The sequence below is a fragment of the Cynara cardunculus genome (genome assembly GCF_001531365.2).
Source record: "Cynara cardunculus var. scolymus isolate 2C chromosome LG 16, CcrdV1, whole genome shotgun sequence".
Lineage (NCBI taxonomy): Eukaryota > Viridiplantae > Streptophyta > Magnoliopsida > Asterales > Asteraceae > Cynara > Cynara cardunculus.
In genome coordinates this window covers 561952-581149 of record NC_037543.1, presented here as the reverse complement: position 1 = coordinate 581149, position 19198 = coordinate 561952, and the positions used below count along the sequence as shown (strand labels likewise).

Sequence of the window (19198 nt, the reverse complement as noted above, 5' to 3'; positions counted from 1 at the left end):
CCGACTCCATTCCCATCTCTAAATGTTGGGATCTAAATGGGGTTCCTCGGCCTCAAAAGAAACATACGGAGGCATGATGTCAGGGTCGCTAAATACCATACCAAATTGATGCAGTAAATCCCACACGAAAGTAGGATTAGGCGTGAGTACACAAATCCGATCACCTGACGTCTACTTCAAAAAGTAGAATAGCTGATTCCATTAAGACCCATGTGCAAAAATGAGCAAATATGTAAAAGGAGGGCTTGTTAAATAAAAGGTCAACAAGTCACAACTTTTATTTTTTTCACAATCTAATAAAAGAACAATACAGCAAATGGAAAAGAGGATAGTCTCTGCACATCATCTCAATCTCACATTATACAACAGTTCTGAGAATCAGACATTTCAGGGGATCTGCAAGGCAAGAAATCACAAGTCAGATGACATTAAATTGAACTTTATAAATAAAACACAAAACTATTAATTTCAGATGTTTATAAAATACAAAATCGACGTGAAATATTTGTAACAAAAAGTACACGTAAAAAAGTTTCAGATTGTAAACCGAATACATATGAAACAAACACATTGTAAAACAAATATATGTTAATCAACCATTAAATATTAGTCTTAGATGGAAAAATATCATCTGAAACAATATCTTAAAATAAAAGTTTTTACAGTCATCACAATATATGGGGTTCTCATTTGATTACGCCCCCATATTTACAAACCTACTGTAGCTTTCAAAATTCTTCAACAGAATTTGTACATGATTTGAAGTAAAAGAAAACAAATTATTTGACCTCCAAAGTCAAAATTTAACTAGAGACCACCAGATATGCAATAATGGAGTTGAAAGTTGAAAGGCAACACCTTTACATTAAGGGGTATTTTGGTAAACATTATTTCATTACAATTCTGAAGTTATGCATAGACAGATTCCATTCCATTTCCTTCCAACCAAACACAAAAACTTTATTCAATTTCCAATTCATTCGACACATTCCATTTATTCATCAAACGGTATGTGAACCAAATGCCCTCGATAGTCATGTTGTTGTATTTGTGATAAATTTAGTTCAATAGTTGAATTGTTCAGTAGATCTTCGGACTATATACAATTAAACCATATATGCATTTAATGTTGTAACATCCCCGGCCAACCGTATCATATATTGTCCGTTAATCCACACTTGGACCACGGTCTTAAAAACGCGTCTGATAGAGGAGGTATCCAGTATCTTACAAGGCAACCTTTGTTTCCTTCCCTAACCGATGTGGGATCTCACAAATGTAGTTGAAACACCTTTATCATTGTTTCGTAGTATTTATCAAATTTGAATATGAAGTCATTTTGACCTCAAAAGTCAACTGTAACTAGGGAATACACCAAATATGCATATAATGATACAGCAATCAAACAAATCGAAAAAGAAAACAAGTAACGAAGGAAACTACTTACAGTTGACCGAGAGCCGATATATCGAAATCGGGAGCAAGCTCTTGCACGATATCGTTTGGAGGTTGACCACATTCTTGCATTTGTTGCATGAGTTGAACTATCTTGTTGAAATTACCAGGCTCGTTGTCATAAACTATGTTCAAATCCTTTATAAGCTCATGCTGATGAAAGTAACGGTCGTAGTCTTCTTGGCTTAGTTTAGATTTATTGTCTTCTAACCATTTCGGGTATCTTTCTCCAATTTCTTTCATGGGTTCATGAAGAACTTCTTTGGATAAAAGTTGTTGCATCATTGTCTCTACTATGGACTCCATGTCCTACCAAAGTGAAAATGATATTTAGTGAATAAAGAATATAATTAGGGAAGAAAATAATATTTTGCCGCTCTACTCTTTAGGGTCGAGGTTAGGTCTGCGTACATCTTACCCACCAGACGCCGGATCCCACCTCCGAGTGGGATATATTGGGTTTGTTTGGTGTGGCTTTTGTAAAAAAAATACAATGGGGAAAGTTCTTTCTACACATGTCCTACCAAGGTGAAGAAAATAATATTTTGCCACTCTATTCTTTAGTGTAGGGGTCAGGTCAGTATACATCTTACCCACCAGACACCAGATCCCACATCCGAGTGGGATACATTGGGTTCGTTTGGTGTGGTTTTAGTAAGAATATAATGGGAAATGTCTTTCTACACATGTCCTACTAAAGTGAAGAAAATAATATTTAGTGAACAGAGAATATAGTTAGGGAAGAAAATAATAGTTTGTTGCTCTACTCTTTAGGGTAGAGGTTAGGTCATAGGTGTGCGTACATCTTACCCCCAAACGCCAGATCCCAAATCCCACCATAGGTGGGACATTGGTTGGTGTGGTTTTAGTAAGAATATAATGGATAAATTTCTTTCTACACATGTCCTACCAAAGTGAAGAAAATAATACTTAGTGAATAAAGAATATTCTTTAGTCTATATGATTCTCTTTATTGTCATATCAAGGGGCATTTCGGATAATTAGACAATAATACTGAACTATGTGCCTAGTCAAACATTTTAAAGACCCAAGAAACAACGCCCAAAAGGAGCGAAACTTTTGTCATTTACCCTATTAATGTGCTTTTTCAGTAATCCACTAGGCAATACACATGTGACAGGTTCAAACTCAAGGTCCCAAGCATCCGAAAGAAGCTTAGTTGTACCTAGTCAAACATCTCATTTTTTGTAACCATGGGTGTCCAGACACTTTGTGTGCACCTCGACTAATCCATAGGGCCCCAAGGATATATAGCCAGGAAAATCCACAATGGTCCTGCGGAGACTCAAATTGGCGACCTATGGGGAGGAGCCCTAATGCATAGCTTGCCGATTCAAACGTATTATTTGTATACCGGGAGTAACTACTATCAAGCCCATCATGTAACATTGAAACACGTATAAATCTAACTACAATATTTAATAAAGCCTAGAGGAGTTAAAGCATGAATACCAACAAGAAAACCAATCACTGAGCATGTTGAAATCTCCACAGGAATCCAAAAGAAAAAAGTCAAATTTTACCTTCAATGTTAGTAGATTACTTTGATACTGAACGAATTCTTTAGAAAAAAATTAGAACCAGCACATCAATCTCATGATTCCTGTTAGAAAGTTCAATTTAGATTGACATGTTTATAAAAGTTCAAAAGCCATACTCCCAACATACCCAAATAAGTGTCCATTTTTTCAAAAGTGTCCATTCCTCCCTCTAGTATTAAGGATAAATATGTATTTTTGTAACTAAAAAACTGTAATAACTACACATGTCTAAAACCGTTTGCCATTTTCATTGTGGGCGTTTATTTTGGGACCGAAGGAGTATCGACTTTTAAGTCGAATGTAACCCACTTGACCTTTAAATCAAAGTGCATCTCTAGTTTGAAACCCATTAGTAACATTGTTATCAACATCAACATCAACAGCAGAAGGCAAACATACCTAAATCAAACCAAAGCAGAGAAACCCTAAACCCTAACATAGTTCAATCACAAATGCATTACCCTAAATCGAAAAATGCCATAAAAAGTACCTGAGACTTGGCGAGTTCCTCAAATTGTTTGACCAAATCCTCCATCATTTTGTCATCTCCCAAACCCTCAATGCCACTTGGTTGTTTTAAACCTGCTATAGATTCCATCCCCTTAACAGTCTCCCTAGTCTGCTCTCTCAATTTATTAAGAGTCTCCGAAGCATGTGATTCCTTTGGTGCCGCCTTTTGCTTTCCCTTGTTCTTACTTTTTAAATTCGGAAGACCCAACCCTAACCCTTGAACCCCACTTGGCAATGAAGAAGCATCGGCTTTGTTCTCTCCACCATCTCTACTTTTATTACAGAAGGAGACACAAAACAGATACATACCCTTAATATATATATATGTGTGTGTGTGTGTGTGTGTATCAAGCCAAATAGAAAAGCTTCAACAACGTATATAGATTAGGACTTTCAGTAAAAAAGAGGAAGATGCAACATGACCTTTGGGAACAAATGGATAAGCTTTCAACTTCAAAATTGAGATAAATTCTTCATGTTTCATTTGTCGATACAATTTTCTCCATTCTCCATTACTCATGTTGTGGGTTCCGTAAACGATGGAGCTTAAGATTGTTATATAATGATCTGGAGGGGTCTCCCCCCTCCCTATCAAAAAAAAAGATTGTTATATAACAAGAAAACTCACAATCATATTAAACTTTATATCCATCCATCCCAACAAAATTGTAAAGTTTGGCAAGCTTATAGTGTTTGAGCATTAGTTAAATATAGAATGATTGACTTTCCAAACCATCATCATAGCCTTTTTGTCATTATTCTTACAGAACGCATAAGAAACACAACATTTTGCAAAAAAGGGTATGACTGTGATAAGTAGGAACGGAGTGTGTGCAAACAAGCAAACAAAACAAATTACTAAAGCAAGAGGAACGCTACATATGAATATATGATAAGTAGTAAAAGCAAGTAAAACCAAGGTTGGCATTCAGTAAAAACAAGAAATAGGAAGGGCGACAAACAGTAAGGGTCCCACAAGTAGATGCCTAAATAAGATGTGGAAGGTGGGAAATAAAACTAACACCATCTCTTTCTAACATAAGACTTTGGTACCATAAGGGTGTGTATGATACTCGGGAGAGGACGGATGGAACAAGAACTTGTTTTCCTATGCTTGGTGTGACATTAGACTGGGACAGGACGTCAGGACGGACCAACACCATAACAGGTGGAACAAGAATTAGGAAGATGAAACAAAATTTGTAAATTACTAAACTACCCATGCCAAATTAAAACCCTAGAACTGTCCACAATTCTTTCACCTGTCCTCACTCTCACCCATCCAGTCATATCTTATCCAATTCCGTCAGCATACCAAATGCAGACTAAGTGACACCAGCCACCGACCACCCTTCCCCGTGCTTACCCTCTGTTTACTCCATACTCCCCCCCCTCTTCTGGTCTGCAGTTTGTTCAAAAATCTCTAAATTCCAAACTATATGTTCGAATTTTCTGCTAGAACAGTCACTGTTTGCAACAAATATATAAAACACTAGTCAAAATACCAACTACTCATCAAATATCTAAAACACCCAAAGCAAATTACTAGATATATTAATCTTATGGACGATATCAACTTTGTCAAGTTTTCAAAACTCCTGCAAAACCAGCAAACCCATAATCTTATATTGAAATTTTGCCTAAATTGGAAAAGCAAAGTAACAACTACCCACAAACAAAGATTGTTCTGAATTTGTGATCTCATATCTGTACTGAATATTGAAATGTACTAAGGTTTAACCATGCAAATTCAACCTCAGAAGTGAATTTGTATTCAATTTAAAAATCAGGAAAATTACGAACCTCTGAGAAGAAGAAGAAGCAGCAGCAAAATTGAGGGTCTGGAAATCATCCAAAGCGCCTAATTGATATTCAACACACAATCAGTCAATACGTATGAACATAACAATAGTTTCAAACCTCGAATGCTTAATTGATATGGAAAAATCAAACAAAACCCCATGAAAAACACGAAGGGAGAAGGGAAAGGGTTCAGTCGTCTTACTATCTAGGAGTTGGTCTAAATCATCTGCATGTTCAGCCATGATTTTGGCTTGATTCCTTCTTTTGAAAGCTTCAGTGGTGTAGATTGAGAAGCTTTATGTAGATTTGGGGGAAAACTTTTATGGAGAATTATGACGTCGACCGACCATGGTAATAGACAGGAGTCGGAGTTGTGGTGGTGCTTAGCCATCACGGCTGTGGAAAAGATGAAAATCAATGGCTCAGATTCATTGTTGGCTGTTGACTTTTTGACCAATATTTATTCCGTTTTAAATCATTTTTATTTACTTCTTAATGGTTCTGTTAAAAGACAACCTTTAAATCGTTAAAAAATGAATCTTCTAAGACAAAAAAAAATTTGTTTCTTAATGATTCTAAACTCTCTAAAAAAATTTGTATCTTTGGTCTCCCTTAACCATTCAACATCCTAATTTTACTCTTAACAATTACCAAACAATTATATTTCATTTTGCATTATATCATAAGAGGCTCTTAATCATTCTGACTACTTAATCATTATATATTAAATCATTCAGCAACTGCTAAATAGTCCATTAATCACCATTTCCCTCATCCTACCCTTTAAAGAGAAAGAGCTCCTCGTAGCCGAACCTAATAATCTTAAAATCAACTTTAAATATATGAAAATTACTGATATATTACAAGGCTTAAGTTTTTTATAACAATGAGAGTTAAAAATGAGAAGCATAAAAAAAAATATTCATTCTTATATGCATATTATGATGAAATGTAACAAGATCAATCATCATGTCAAAAGTGATTCTGAATTTAAGATTAAAGATGCGGACCAGGTGGCCTTACACTTTTCACCTTAACTCTCTTTATTACATGATCATTCGTCTACATCATAATGGGGATTAAGTTCACTAATCTTACATTCCTTCAATGTACGATAAGTTTGTTGCAAACTTCGGCACTTTATGTTTTTATTAGGGGTGTTCATGGTGTGGTTTGGTGCGTTTTGAGGTCAACCCGCAAACCGTATATGTGGTCTGAGCATTGTTCCAAACCGCAAACCGCATCATGTATACCGTAAACCGTAAAAAAAAAAACACGGGGAAATGGTGCATGGTGCAGTACAGTTTATGCGGTTTGTACATATCATATTTTACGTTTTCAATCCAATAATTATAAAACTATAATTTTATTATAAAATCAACGTCAACGTGACCGTAGTAGTTTTAGTTAAGAGGGTGTTGATTGTGCCATTGAAATCTCATTTAAAAACGTGGATGTCTACTTAAAGTTAAAAGTGTCAAATGGATTATTGGCTATAGTTTAGTAATATTATGGATCAAAATCCAAAACTTTAGACTTATTAATGGATCATCGAGAACGTAGATAAAAAAACATTACACAAATTAGCAATTATTCTCTATGTATATGTTATATATATCAAATTAAGAACGTATAAAATATGCGATATGGTGCGTTTTGATAACTCAAAACCGCATAGTGCAGTTTGATAAAATGCAAAACGAAAATTGCACAACGGAAGTTGTAAAACGCGTTTTGCAGTGGGCAATTTGTGCAGTTTGGCGATTCTGATTGACACCTCTATTTTTAATGTTTCTTGTCGAACCGTGCAACCATCTTTCTCATTTATCAATGATTTTGGGATGACAGCTTGTACAAAACAACACCCTACTAAAATCCATACTGACGGAAATCTGATACGGAGGATCAAATTAGAAAGCGATGCATAAACTATCTATGATACGTGTTTGGCTTATGTATCGTCATTTCTAAACAAAATCATATCAAGTACGAGCAAGGCAAGATTCATGTGGCAAAGAGGAGTATAACTTTAATGCTTATGTATAGTAAAGGTTGTTTACTAAAAACTTACCTTGGTAAGCGCTTACTGATTCATTTACCTAGGATCGAGAGTTTTATCCGGTAAGTGAGACTAACGACTCTTAACGGTAATCGCTTACCAATAATCCATTTTAATGACGGAGGTCCAAGAATGCTACATGATAAGATAAGTGTTTACCAAGCCCTAAGCTATGATTTTAGTTCTTGTGGTATGTTAAAAATTACAACTTCCATTTTTTTGTTTTGAAATTCTAATTTTAGTCCCTGTGATATGTAATTTGTTGTTGTTTAGTCCTTCAAATTAACTTTATTAATGATTTACCGTTGAGACTTAAGCGTGATATGCAGAAAAACAATAAATTATAAACTAATGACACAAAAATGTAAGCTATAAGGACAAAAAAACGATAAATCGTAAATTATAAGGATTAAAATTGAAATTTCGATAGCACGGGGACGATAATTGCAAATTTTCAACAAAAGGAACTAAAAACGTAACTCACCCGTACAAAAATCAAAGGAGATAGAGAGCTCACTGAGAGCCGCGCAAGAAATGGCGACGGCGGCGTTGTCACCGGCCACCGTTTCTCTCCGCCTGAAACCGTTTTCCTCCACCATTCGCTTCCTGTCCTTGTACCGCAATCACCAACCAAACCTTACCAAACTAAAATACCAAATCATCACCACTCTTCCTCATCACCCGCCAAAACACCAACTCTACTTCAATCACTTGAACGATTCCATAACTCACCGTCGATGCTTTTCCACCATCGTATCTGCCTCAGTATCCTCCGGCGAGGTCGTAGAGAAGTCCAAAACCGAATCTACTGACGAACGAGTTGGGGAATTTCGTAAACGGCTGAGAATTGTTGATATAAAAGGAGGGGAAAGCGAGGGTTGCGATAGATTAGGTGAAACGTTGACGGTTAGGGGTTGGGTTAGAACTCTTCGTGTTCAGAGCAGTGTTACATTCATTGAGGTAATGGTGATGAATATTTGTTCGAATTGGCTTTTAAATCGATGATTTATTCATTTTTATATTAAATGCATATTGGGATCTTCGGTTATTGTTATCTAATTGTTTACATGTTGAAAATTCATTGCAACAAATTATCTAGTCGACAGCAACATAATAATGTGGATGCCAATGGTATTTCCAAGGCTCCCACCAAAGATTAGACTGTCCTAATAACCTCTTAATCAACTTAATCCCAATTAGCTAGAGATAATATATCTCAAAATTAAGTGTCTATAAATCAATATATATGTATAATAAACTATTTTTTTTTGTTTTCAAACTATAATAGAGTCATTTTCGATAACATTTCGAAAGGAAAAACAATCATGTCATTAGAAGATTGGTTCTTTGCAAAATATGGTTCTAGCAAACATACAACCAAATTTTTACTAGTCGAGAATACTCATTAGACTTAATGAAGCCCTGGTTGTATGTTTGTTGGAATGATATTTTGCAAAGAGCTTGGTTGCATTTTTGTTGGTATGTTTTTCCGTGCGAACATTCTTTTAGTGATATGATATGTTTTTCCTTGCGAACTGTTATTCTTGCATTAGAGCTTGGTTGCATGTTTGTTGGTATATCCATAAAAGAAAGGTTTTGTTTTTGCAAAACATCATTCTCACAACCATGCAACAAAGACTTCACAAGTCTAATGATATATAAGAATTTAACTTGTCCATCACTGATACAATGGCAATAGGGATCAATGACAGATGAGTTAAATGCTTGTATACTCATTAGATTTATGAAGTCTTGGTTGTATGTTTGGTGGAATAATGTTTTGCAAGAAACCAATCTTTTATCGACATGACACAATTTTCGTTGTGAAATATCATTTCAACAAACAACAATGAAGCTCTGTAAGTTTAACGAGTCTATATAATTGTCAATGCATTAGTACTTTGACCGTGAAATATCATTCCAACAAACATACAACCAAGCTCTATAATCTATATGTCTAATGAGCTTATCATAGTTGCCGATGTATTAGTGGCATTGAAATTAAATGTCACTATACATTGGCAATTATATCAAATCATCATACTTTAGATCTAGGTTGTATGTTTGTTGGAATGATTTTTCACAAGAAAAAGTGTGTCATGTCGATAAAATAGTAATTTCATGCGAAATATTATTCTAGCAAAAATACAACAAAACTCCATAGGTCTATTAAGCATACAAGTATTTAACTTAACTACCCCTTATACCTTGGCAGTTGTGATAAACTACATTATAATTGCAACACATTAGGCACATATGAGTTAAATACTTATCTACCCATTTTTTTTTATTAACTTGGATATCCAACCCACTATGCGAGCCGACTAATCCCAGGGCAACCACCTGCTTTGCGGTTATCCCGGAGTCACCGCATTTGAACCTCCGTGGCCACAAGGGGATTTTTATTCCTCCTTGGATTTGAACCTGGGACCTCCAGACACTTTTGACCTTTGGAGTCCAAGCTCAAACCAACCAGACACCACCCTTATGTAGTCTTGATTATATGTTTGTTGCAATGATATTTCACTCATTCTTCTATGGACATGACATATGGAGACAAAAACTTTAGTGTACAATTGTGATAATCTACATTATAATTGCAAGACATTAGGAAAAAATGACTTAAATGCTCATCTACTCATTAAACTTATGGAGTATGGGTTATATGTTTGTTGGAATGATATTTCACTCATTCTTCTACGAACATGACATAATTATAATCTGGAGACAAAAACTTCAATTTATGATGAATTAATCTACCGAGGGCAATGTGGAGATATGTAGGTGCTCTTTTCAGTTTTTTTTGGTATTCGATGTGACCTCCCTCGGGAAGGGGGTGTCATAGTGTTCTCATTACATGGTCAACCATTTGTACAAATGACTTCTGCATTGAGTTTGTGTGGTTTCAAGCAATACATGATATTAGATGTTCATGTTATCATTTTTGATACCTTTACTATGAAGAAAAAGTCTAGATCTTTCCCAGAATTGAGGGAGTATTCATATTTGGCGGTAGTATATTATATTGTGTATCTTCCCTATTGGAACTTCGAACTTGAGTTGGTGTGACATTTGGTGAAACGTGCATTTTGATCAAGTCAAGGGAACTTTGACCAAGAATGGGTTATATCTATGTATTTTTTGTGGATAGTTAACGGGTGATGCATTCAGTGCAGGTGAATGATGGTTCATGCCTGTCAAATATGCAATGCGTGATCGATTCAGATGCTGAAGGTTATGATCAGGTAGCAACGAGATAGTTTATTATTTTGACATGCCTCTCTTGATTGAAGTGTGCAAATTGTTTGCTAATCAATGAGAATATATTGTAGTTTACCCAATTTTTGAACTTCCTTGAAACGGTATTTCGACAAGTAAACTTCGCCCATTTGGAGAATAGGGTTGTTATTGTTATAGGAGAAGAAGGGATAATGTGATTAGCTTATCATGGGAATATATATATATATATATATATATGTATATATATATATATATAGTGAGAGGTTCAAATACGAAGACTAAATGTCATGAGAAGATGAGAAGGGAAGATTCATATTTGAACTATTGAAAAAATTCTGAAAATATCTATTTGATTGCATATTTGAACCGACGTTACAAATTAATCACATAGGTTCCCATAAGCATCTTCAAATGGATTTTTTCAATGATTCACATATGAACCTTCCCTTCTTACCTTCTCACGGTATTTAGATTCTTATTTAAACCACCCCTTATATATTATGTAGTCATGAATTAAAACATTATTTTTCTCCGTCGTGCTTTCTTGAAATACACTTGAAAGCTTTCATGGATAATATTTAGTTTTTGAACAATTGAAATGCTCATTCGTTGAGACGTGTTTGCAGAATTGGATACTTCATCTGCTTCAAATATGGTTGTCTTTTGTCCAACTCTTTCCTTCCTATTGATTTTTTGAGTCATTGTACTTGGATTTACTTTTCAAACCAACCATCATGCTTGTGGAAAATTAAGAAAAATCCGTTTACTAAACGCTTATCCGGTAAGTACTTATCGGGTAATTTTCCTCACCGGATGAACATGGCAAGGGCCAAGAATCTTACACGGTAAGAATGAGGATAAGGATGGAAAGTCTTACCCGGTAAGTGAGGGTGACAACTCTTACCCGGGTAAGCGCTTACCAGGAAAATTGTTGCATGGAATACGTTTTGATGTACTACATACAACCTTACCCAGTAAAATAAATTATAGTATCGACTCCTAATGGTAAGCACTTACCAGGTAAGCATTTAGGCAAACAGCCCCTAAGTATTATATTTGCAAAAAGTAGCAATATGGGCCAAATTGGAAATGTAAGTGCAACAAAACCTCCTACTTGGTGCTAATTTCCCCGACATTGCTCATCGCAATTTCTTTTTCTTTCTACAATTTAATAAGCACAATGGTTTGTTTGCAGCCAAAAGCCGAACATATTGGTCAGAGAAGTTAGTCACTCTTTTCCCCATATATATATATATATATATATACATATATGCTTGTAAAAATGTTAGTAACCTTGAACTTGAAGTCACTAGGTGTCTTATCAAGTTTTTTGAAAGCAGCAGCAAGGCATATTAATGCCAAAAGATCCTTTGTTTATTAAGTCATACTTTCTTGTACAATTCTTCCTTGAATAATATTTGCTCTTTTTGCTGATACCACGCTATAGCATAAACGTCTTTCTTTTTAATTTTGGGTTATTGATAGGTGGAGAGTGGTTTGATAGCAACAGGTGCATCAATCTGCGTACATGGAGTTGTGGTACCGAGCCAAGGAAAGAAACAAAAAATAGAGCTGAAGATTCACAAACTTGTTACGGTATAAATCTGATAAATCTAAAATTTAAGTGTTGACATATTGGTACAACTTTCTTTCTTATTCTCTTTGAAAAGATGGGATTTGGGTCGGGAAAAATATGTTACTAATTTTTACTATTCATATAAAAGGGTGCATTAGATTTTATCATAAGCATGCCTATGCCTCACATATTATAGACCAACATGGACCCATAGTTCATATTTTGTTCTTTTCATCTGAATATACTCCGTACCATTTTGCAAATTTGATATATATTAGTAGTACCAATTGTAAGATGTTTATATTCTCATCTTTTTGATATACTTGTAGGTTGGTAAGAGTGACACATCATTTCCTATTCAGAAGAAAAAGGTCACACGAGAATTTTTAAGAAGCAAGGCACATCTTCGTCCTAGAACAAACACTTTTGGTGCGGTATGATTTAGATTATTCACAAATGATTCTACCTCTCTCTCTATATAGTCTTTGCCACCTTTGTTAGTGGTCAAATTGTTTGTAAATCATGCAATGAAATTCTCTACCATGGAATTCTCTTACCATTTTTTAGCATATCCTATGATAGCGGTGAACCCAGGATTTTGCTGAGCTGGTGCACCTTTAAGGTTGATCAAAGGACTGCGGAGTCTCCCTATGTGTTTTTAGTCTAATTCCACCGTTTCGATGGTCTTTTTTAAGTCTTTTGGTTGATTTCGAGGGATTTTTAAGTTTTTTTGGTTGATTTCGAGGGATTTTTAAGTTTTTTGGTTGGTCTTGAGGGATTTTAAGTTTTTTGGTTGGTTTCGAGGGGTTTTTAAGATTTTTGGTTGATTTTGAGGGATTTCTAAATTTATTTTGGTTGATTCTCGAGGGATTTTTAATTTTTTTGGTTGATTTTGAGGGACTTTTTCAGGTTTTTTTGGTTGATTTTAAGAGACTTTTTTGGTTTTTGATTGATTTTGAGGGACCTTTTTTGGTTTTTGGTTGATATTTATTGTATTTTCTAATATCCCAGAGCACCCCTCAAAGTGTAGCAGGTGCACCTTTCATACCCCAAAAAAATTTCTACTTGCGAAATTAAGTTGAGCGGGTGCATGGGACCTGCTCGGGGCCTCAGAGTTCCGCCTCTGTTCTATAATGTAGTGACAAATGGTTCTGTGGAATATGTGAGAACTTCTATATTCTTGGTTGGGTCCTTTCCATTTTTCCAATTAACTCGTTTGATATTTAATTCGACTCTAGGTTGCACGGGTTAGGAATGCTTTGGCGTATGCTACACATAAATTCTTTCAAGAAAATGGGTTTGTTTGGATTTCGAGTCCTATTATTACCGCATCGGATTGTGAAGGTGCTGGCGAGCAATTTTGTGTAACCACATTGGTATGCTCTCTTTGATGCAAGTTTTCTTCGATTTATTTGTAATACACTCATACCATTGTTCTATATCGTGCTTTTGGGCTTGAGCATGACGATTCTACAAGTTAGTACACACTCTCAGTATTTTTCAATTTTGTAACCATTGTTTATCCAAGATTCCGAGATAATATTTCTTTTGTTATATCTTTGATCTAAATTGTCGTGTTAATAGATACCAAGCTCCAAAGAAGCCATTGATTCTCCGGCCGATGCTATCCCAAGAACAAAAAACGGCTTAATTGATTGGTCACAAGTGAGGCTTTTACTTTCTTTTCTCAATTTAAACATTTTTTAGACATATGATGCTTACATAAAGTTTACGTGCATTCACTTATTGCCATACTGGCACACATACATACACTTGGTTGTCACGTTTAGGGGTGTAAACGAGCCGAGCCGAGCCGAGTAGTAGGTTATTCGAGCTTGGCTCGAAAAAGTTATACCAGGCTCGAGCTCGAATAACTTTTCAATGTTGGGCTCGAGCTCGAGTTCGAATATTTTTTGAGTTATCGAGCTCGATGCTTGTTTACAGGCTTGTACTCACGATCGGTTAACTCGTTTATTGTATGCACATGTGCATACCTTACAAATGAATGGTTACTAGGGTGTTCCTCAATTTTTCATTTTTTTGCGGTTTTCCCCTGAACCTAACCCTATATATGTTGCCTTCTATTATACAACACTTGCATTGTTCAAACATGAAGTTATGTTTCAAGAATTGCATTTTGATTTCACAGGATTTTTTTGAAAAACCAGCATTCTTGACGGTCTCTGGCCAACTCAACGCCGAAACATACGCTACTGCTCTTTCTGATGTATGTCTTTTTTCTTTCATATCTTATTCAAACTTATAGAACCGGTCAGCACATGACATTACCTTATCAGTTATTCAAGAAATATTTACCATTTTTCAGGTGTATACATTTGGTCCTACATTTCGAGCGGAAAATTCCAACACTTCCAGACATTTGGCTGAATTCTGGGTATTTTTTTCTTTTTTTCACTATTGTAGTGCATTACAGAACTAAAAAACGAGCTTTTATAGTTAGTTAATTTTAATTTTTTATCTCTTTGAAGATGATTGAGCCCGAGCTTGCATTTGCGGACCTGAATGATGACATGGCCTGTGCCACTGCCTATCTCCAGTATGTCGTATGTTACTTTATCGACCCTTTGTAGTTGGTAGATTATCTTATCCCTCCTTTCCAAAAAAGGTTCCACTTTTATAGTTCTCTGTTCTAGACAAAGAGTCGTATCGGCAGATTTTCAATAAGAAGATTTTAAACTAATTTGAACTTTTCCATATTTTAGGTGAAACATGTTCTTGAAAATTGCAAGGAAGATATGGATTTCTTCAATAATTGGATTGAGAAAGGAATCATCGACCGTCTGAGTGTATGATTTGTCTGTGTAACTCGTAGTTATCCCTCTACAATATATATATATATATATATATATATATAGAGAGAGAGAGAGAGAGAGAGAGAGAGAGAGGAAAGTTTCGTTAGAAACCCAAAATTGGTTAGGAACTGGGACCTTCCCACAACATGCCACGTGCCATTCTGTGGGCAGTTCACAGGCTCGTAATTAGTTTTTGGTTCTTAACGGGACCTGCCCTTGTATATATACCCTATAAATAATTATATATAACTCATGAGTTAGCTCCAACAGGATGTCGTTGAGAAAAGCTTTGTACGACTGACTTACACAGATGCAGTTGAACTACTTCTAAAATCAAAGAAGAAATTTGAGTTTCCGGTAATTCTATCTCTTTGTACATCTTCTAGTTGGAAAAATTTCTAGAATTGATACACACAATAGTAATTACAGGTAATAAAAAATATATTACGAAAAGGGTATTTATATAGTTCAACAATTTGTCTATAGCTGTGGGCGTTGTTAGGGATCTTTTATATTTCGTGAATTCTGTAGTAGTACAGATACGTTGAAAGAACACATCTCTCCTTGTAAGAAGAGAATCAAAAAACATAAGGGTAAGACAGGTGGGACAAAAAAACAATTTGACAGGGGTAGTTTAGTAATTTACCAATCGTGTTCCATCTATTTTGGTGGGACAAGAAACAATTTGGCAAGGGTAGTTTAGTAATTTTCCAATCTTGTTCCATCTCCCTGATTTTTGTTCCATCCATTTTGGTGGGGAAATACAATTTGACAGGGGTACTTTTAGTAATTTACCAATCTTGTTCCAATCTTTATTTTTGTTCCATCAATTTTCGTGGGACAAAAAAAGGTCCCGTCTAGTCCTGTCCCAGTCAAATGTCCTGTCAAATATGGGACAAAGAGTTCTTGTTCTGTCCTATTTTGTACTTCTGCGTACCTAACACACCATAAAGTCCATATCTAGCTTCATATCCAACAAAAGTTGGTATGAAAATGCTCTATGCTACCCTCTACGTCCCAATTACTCGACTTTTGAGTGTCAAACCAGTTGGCTTTTTAAGTTAGGGCTGTTTGGTTGGTTTTCCATCAAGTCTTGTGTGGATTAAGCTGTCTGTGTGAATTAATCTATTGGGAAGGTTTTCTCATCGATGGAATGAGCATGTTTTTTAATTGGGAAAGGCAGGTTTGGGAAAAACTTGGCTTTCTGCATAAAGCCCCCCAACCAAAGAAGCTTACTGAATAAGCCACTTTCTATATCATTAAGCCACCACCAAACTGTCATGTATAGCTGACCGGATAAGCTTGGTGTCCCATTAAGCTCATTAAGGCTAACAAGCAGACCCTTAGAATCAATCACAGATGTCTGCATTTAAGCAAGAAAGTTCTTGAAGTTATATACACATTTGGAGTTGCAAAACGGAAATAGTTCCGGTCAATTTTGCAGATATTTTGAATTTATCTCGCTTTTGTCAATGGACATACAGGCAACGAAGCTATTAATTTTCGTTTCTTTCTAATTATAGTGCAAATGAAGGTTTACATGGAAGATATTTTTTACAGTATGTTGGTTATATAATAGGTGAAATGGGGATGTGATTTGCAAAGTGAGCATGAACGTTACATAACGGAGGAAGCTTTCTGTGGATGCCCAGTTATTATAACCGACTACCCGAAGGCATGATCTTATTCTCTACTTTTTTGCATAAATTGAAGCAATTAACTAAAAATAATGGGTATTTTTCTTGAAATATCCAGGATATCAAAGCGTTCTATATGCGGCAAAATGATGATGGCAAGACTGTTGCAGCTATGGACTTGCTGGTTCCACGGGTAATATTTGCGTTCATTATTCATGTGAGATCCTGCATCAGTTGGGGAGGGGAACAAGGTTGCCTCATAAGGGACTAGATACCTCCTTTATCACGTTTTCTAAAACCGTGAGTCCAGAGTGGATAAAGTAGACAATATCTGGTACGGTTTGCTGGAATGTTACAAATGGTATCAGAGCCGGCAACCGGACTGATGTGCTAGAGAGGATGCCGGGATCCCTAAGAGGAGTGGGTTGTGAGATCCCCAATCTGGGAACAGAAATATTCCAAAATGTTAAAAATCTCTATTTTAGCGTAACCATTGGAAACGCTCTTAGTAATCATTGATTTTAGCTCACAATATTTCCCCATTGGTCGTTATCGAGGGGTATTTTAGACACTTGATTCAGTTATCGTAGCTATGAATAATCTCGTTTGCTAGGTTGGTGAGCTTATTGGTGGAAGTCAAAGGGAAGAACGTCTTGATTACTTGGAAAACCGTCTAGATGAACTCAACCTCAATAAGGAGAGCTTTTGGTGGTACTTGGATCTTCGGCGTTATGGTACAGGTTAGCATCTCTTTTCGTCTGTTAGGATTGTTTACTACCTACTGACTGCCTCTTAATATGTAAGAGGTGCTTACCCAGTATGAAGGAATGTTTGCTTACCAACACACTTTGACCCACGAATATGCTGACCCAGTAAGAAAAGGGTTGCTTTTTACTCAAGTGCTTACCCAGCCACTTGGTTAACAACCAGTATCAGTTGGGGCTTACCCGAACTGAACCTCTTACCCAGACTGCATTCTTAGGGCTTGATTGTTAGCAGCTTAATGAGCTTAATGGGACTTGCACCTTATTCGGTCAGCTATACATAGGGGTGTGAACGAGCCGAGTCGAGTAACAGGTTATTCGAGCTCGGCTCGAAAAACTAATATCAGGCTCGAGCTCGAATTTTTTTCAATGTTTGAGCTCGATGCTCGTTTATGAGATCGAATTTGAGATTGATTAAGTCGTTTATTCACTGAAGCTTGATAATTTTATATTTTTGATTATATAACTTGCAAGCATATAAATATGTTTGACTTGAAAAAGTGTATGCTCAAATGACTCGACTTGACTCGTAAAGTTTAATCGAGCTTTCAAACGAGTCGAGTCGAACATTGGTGTTATAAGTTGAGCGAAATTTATTTTGTGTTCGAAATCGACTCTAGCTCGAAATTATGAAGCTTGAGCTTGAGATAAACAAGCTCGAGCTCGAGTAGCTCGTTAAAAGCTCGACTTGTTTACACCCCTAGCTATACATGACTATTTGGTAGTGTTTTAATGATATAGAAAGTGGCTTATTCAGTAAGCTTCTAGGAGGAAGCTTTATGCAAAAAGCCAAGTTTTTTCAAACCAACCTCTCCCAATTAAAGAACATGCTGCGTGTGTCTATCTCAAACAAAAACCTTTTCAATCTATATAGACAGTTGCATCCATACAAGACTTGATGGAAAACGAACCAAACAGCCCCTTACTTGGTTAACGCTTACCCATTTTGTGTTGGTAAACGGCGTCTTAGTTTCTTGAAAACGGTCTATTATTTGCTCAAACATTGAAAACATCATCTTACTCGGTTTAACTTTTACTTATCATTCTTTTCGTGTATTCCAGTTCCACATGCGGGTTTCGGGTTGGGTTTCGAGAGGCTTGTGCAATTTGCAACTGGATTAGACAACATTCGAGATACAATACCTTTCCCTCGAGCACCTGGGTCTGCCGAATTTTGACCTGGAGATCGACCGATGCCGACTTTGGTGTTACTTTCTTCTATTCATTATTGCAACCAACAAATTCCCCATCTGAATGTTTTGATGTAGAAAAGGGGGAGATTTTTTGTCTGTAAAATTTATATATATTATTTAAATTTGTTTTAATCATGTTAAATCAATGTATTCAATAAAAATAGGTTTGTCAATAACATGCTTGTATGCTCTTTAGTGATCATTTGGTTGGAAAAATCTGGTTTTAAGGGATTTGGAATTTGTGGGAGGATTTGGTATTTTTGGCATGTTTGGTTTGTAGGATTTGGAATGAAATTGAACTCCATTTTCTATATAAGATAATTTTTTAAAAACAAATTATAAATAATTAGAAAACGAATGCATTTAATATTATTAGAAACAATTCTATAAAAACCTCGAAAATATCGACTATTTTTATAGGATTTCTAAATGATTTTAATTCTTGATATTTTTGGATTGAATGGAATTTGGTTATAGATTTCACCAAGTCTCACATATCAAACAAGCTTATATTACTACCATAAGAGTGGGTATTGTTATGTTCTATTCACATCTCAAGCTTTATAAACTTGTTTATGGACTAAAC

General features: G+C 35.7%; 2 protein-coding genes across 4 annotated transcripts; one reads left to right on the top strand and one right to left on the bottom strand.

Annotated features, from left to right (window-relative positions):
• Positions 1-252: 252 nt before the first annotated feature.
• LOC112499628 (peroxisome biogenesis protein 19-2-like) lies at positions 253-5690 on the bottom strand. Of its 2 annotated transcripts, none has more exons than XM_025102938.1 (5): positions 5533-5690; positions 5331-5388; positions 3508-3796; positions 1448-1764; positions 253-396 (listed from the first exon to the last, which is right to left on the bottom strand). In XM_025102938.1, the coding sequence occupies exons 1-5, from the start codon at positions 5570-5572 to the stop codon at positions 354-356; spliced, it is 747 nt and encodes a 248-aa protein (XP_024958706.1). In that variant the 5' UTR covers positions 5573-5690; the 3' UTR covers positions 253-353. The 2 variants fall into 2 exon arrangements, with proteins under 2 accessions (XP_024958706.1, XP_024958705.1); XM_025102937.1 differs by having other exon boundaries at positions 3508-3799; positions 5533-5673.
• Positions 5691-7886: 2196 nt separating this feature from the next.
• LOC112529332 (asparagine--tRNA ligase, chloroplastic/mitochondrial) lies at positions 7887-18845 on the top strand. Of its 2 annotated transcripts, XM_025140557.1 has the most exons (15): positions 7887-8349; positions 10566-10634; positions 12115-12225; positions 12535-12639; positions 13444-13581; positions 13790-13870; positions 14355-14432; positions 14532-14600; positions 14695-14769; positions 14929-15012; positions 15289-15375; positions 16598-16693; positions 16774-16848; positions 17269-17395; positions 18482-18845. In XM_025140557.1, exons 1-15 carry the CDS (start codon positions 7924-7926, stop codon positions 18595-18597), a joined length of 1737 nt encoding a protein of 578 aa, XP_024996325.1. In that variant the 5' UTR covers positions 7887-7923; the 3' UTR covers positions 18598-18845. The 2 variants fall into 2 exon arrangements, with proteins under 2 accessions (XP_024996325.1, XP_024996326.1); XM_025140558.1 differs by lacking the exons at positions 14929-15012; positions 15289-15375.
• The last annotated feature ends 353 nt before the right edge of the window (positions 18846-19198 follow it).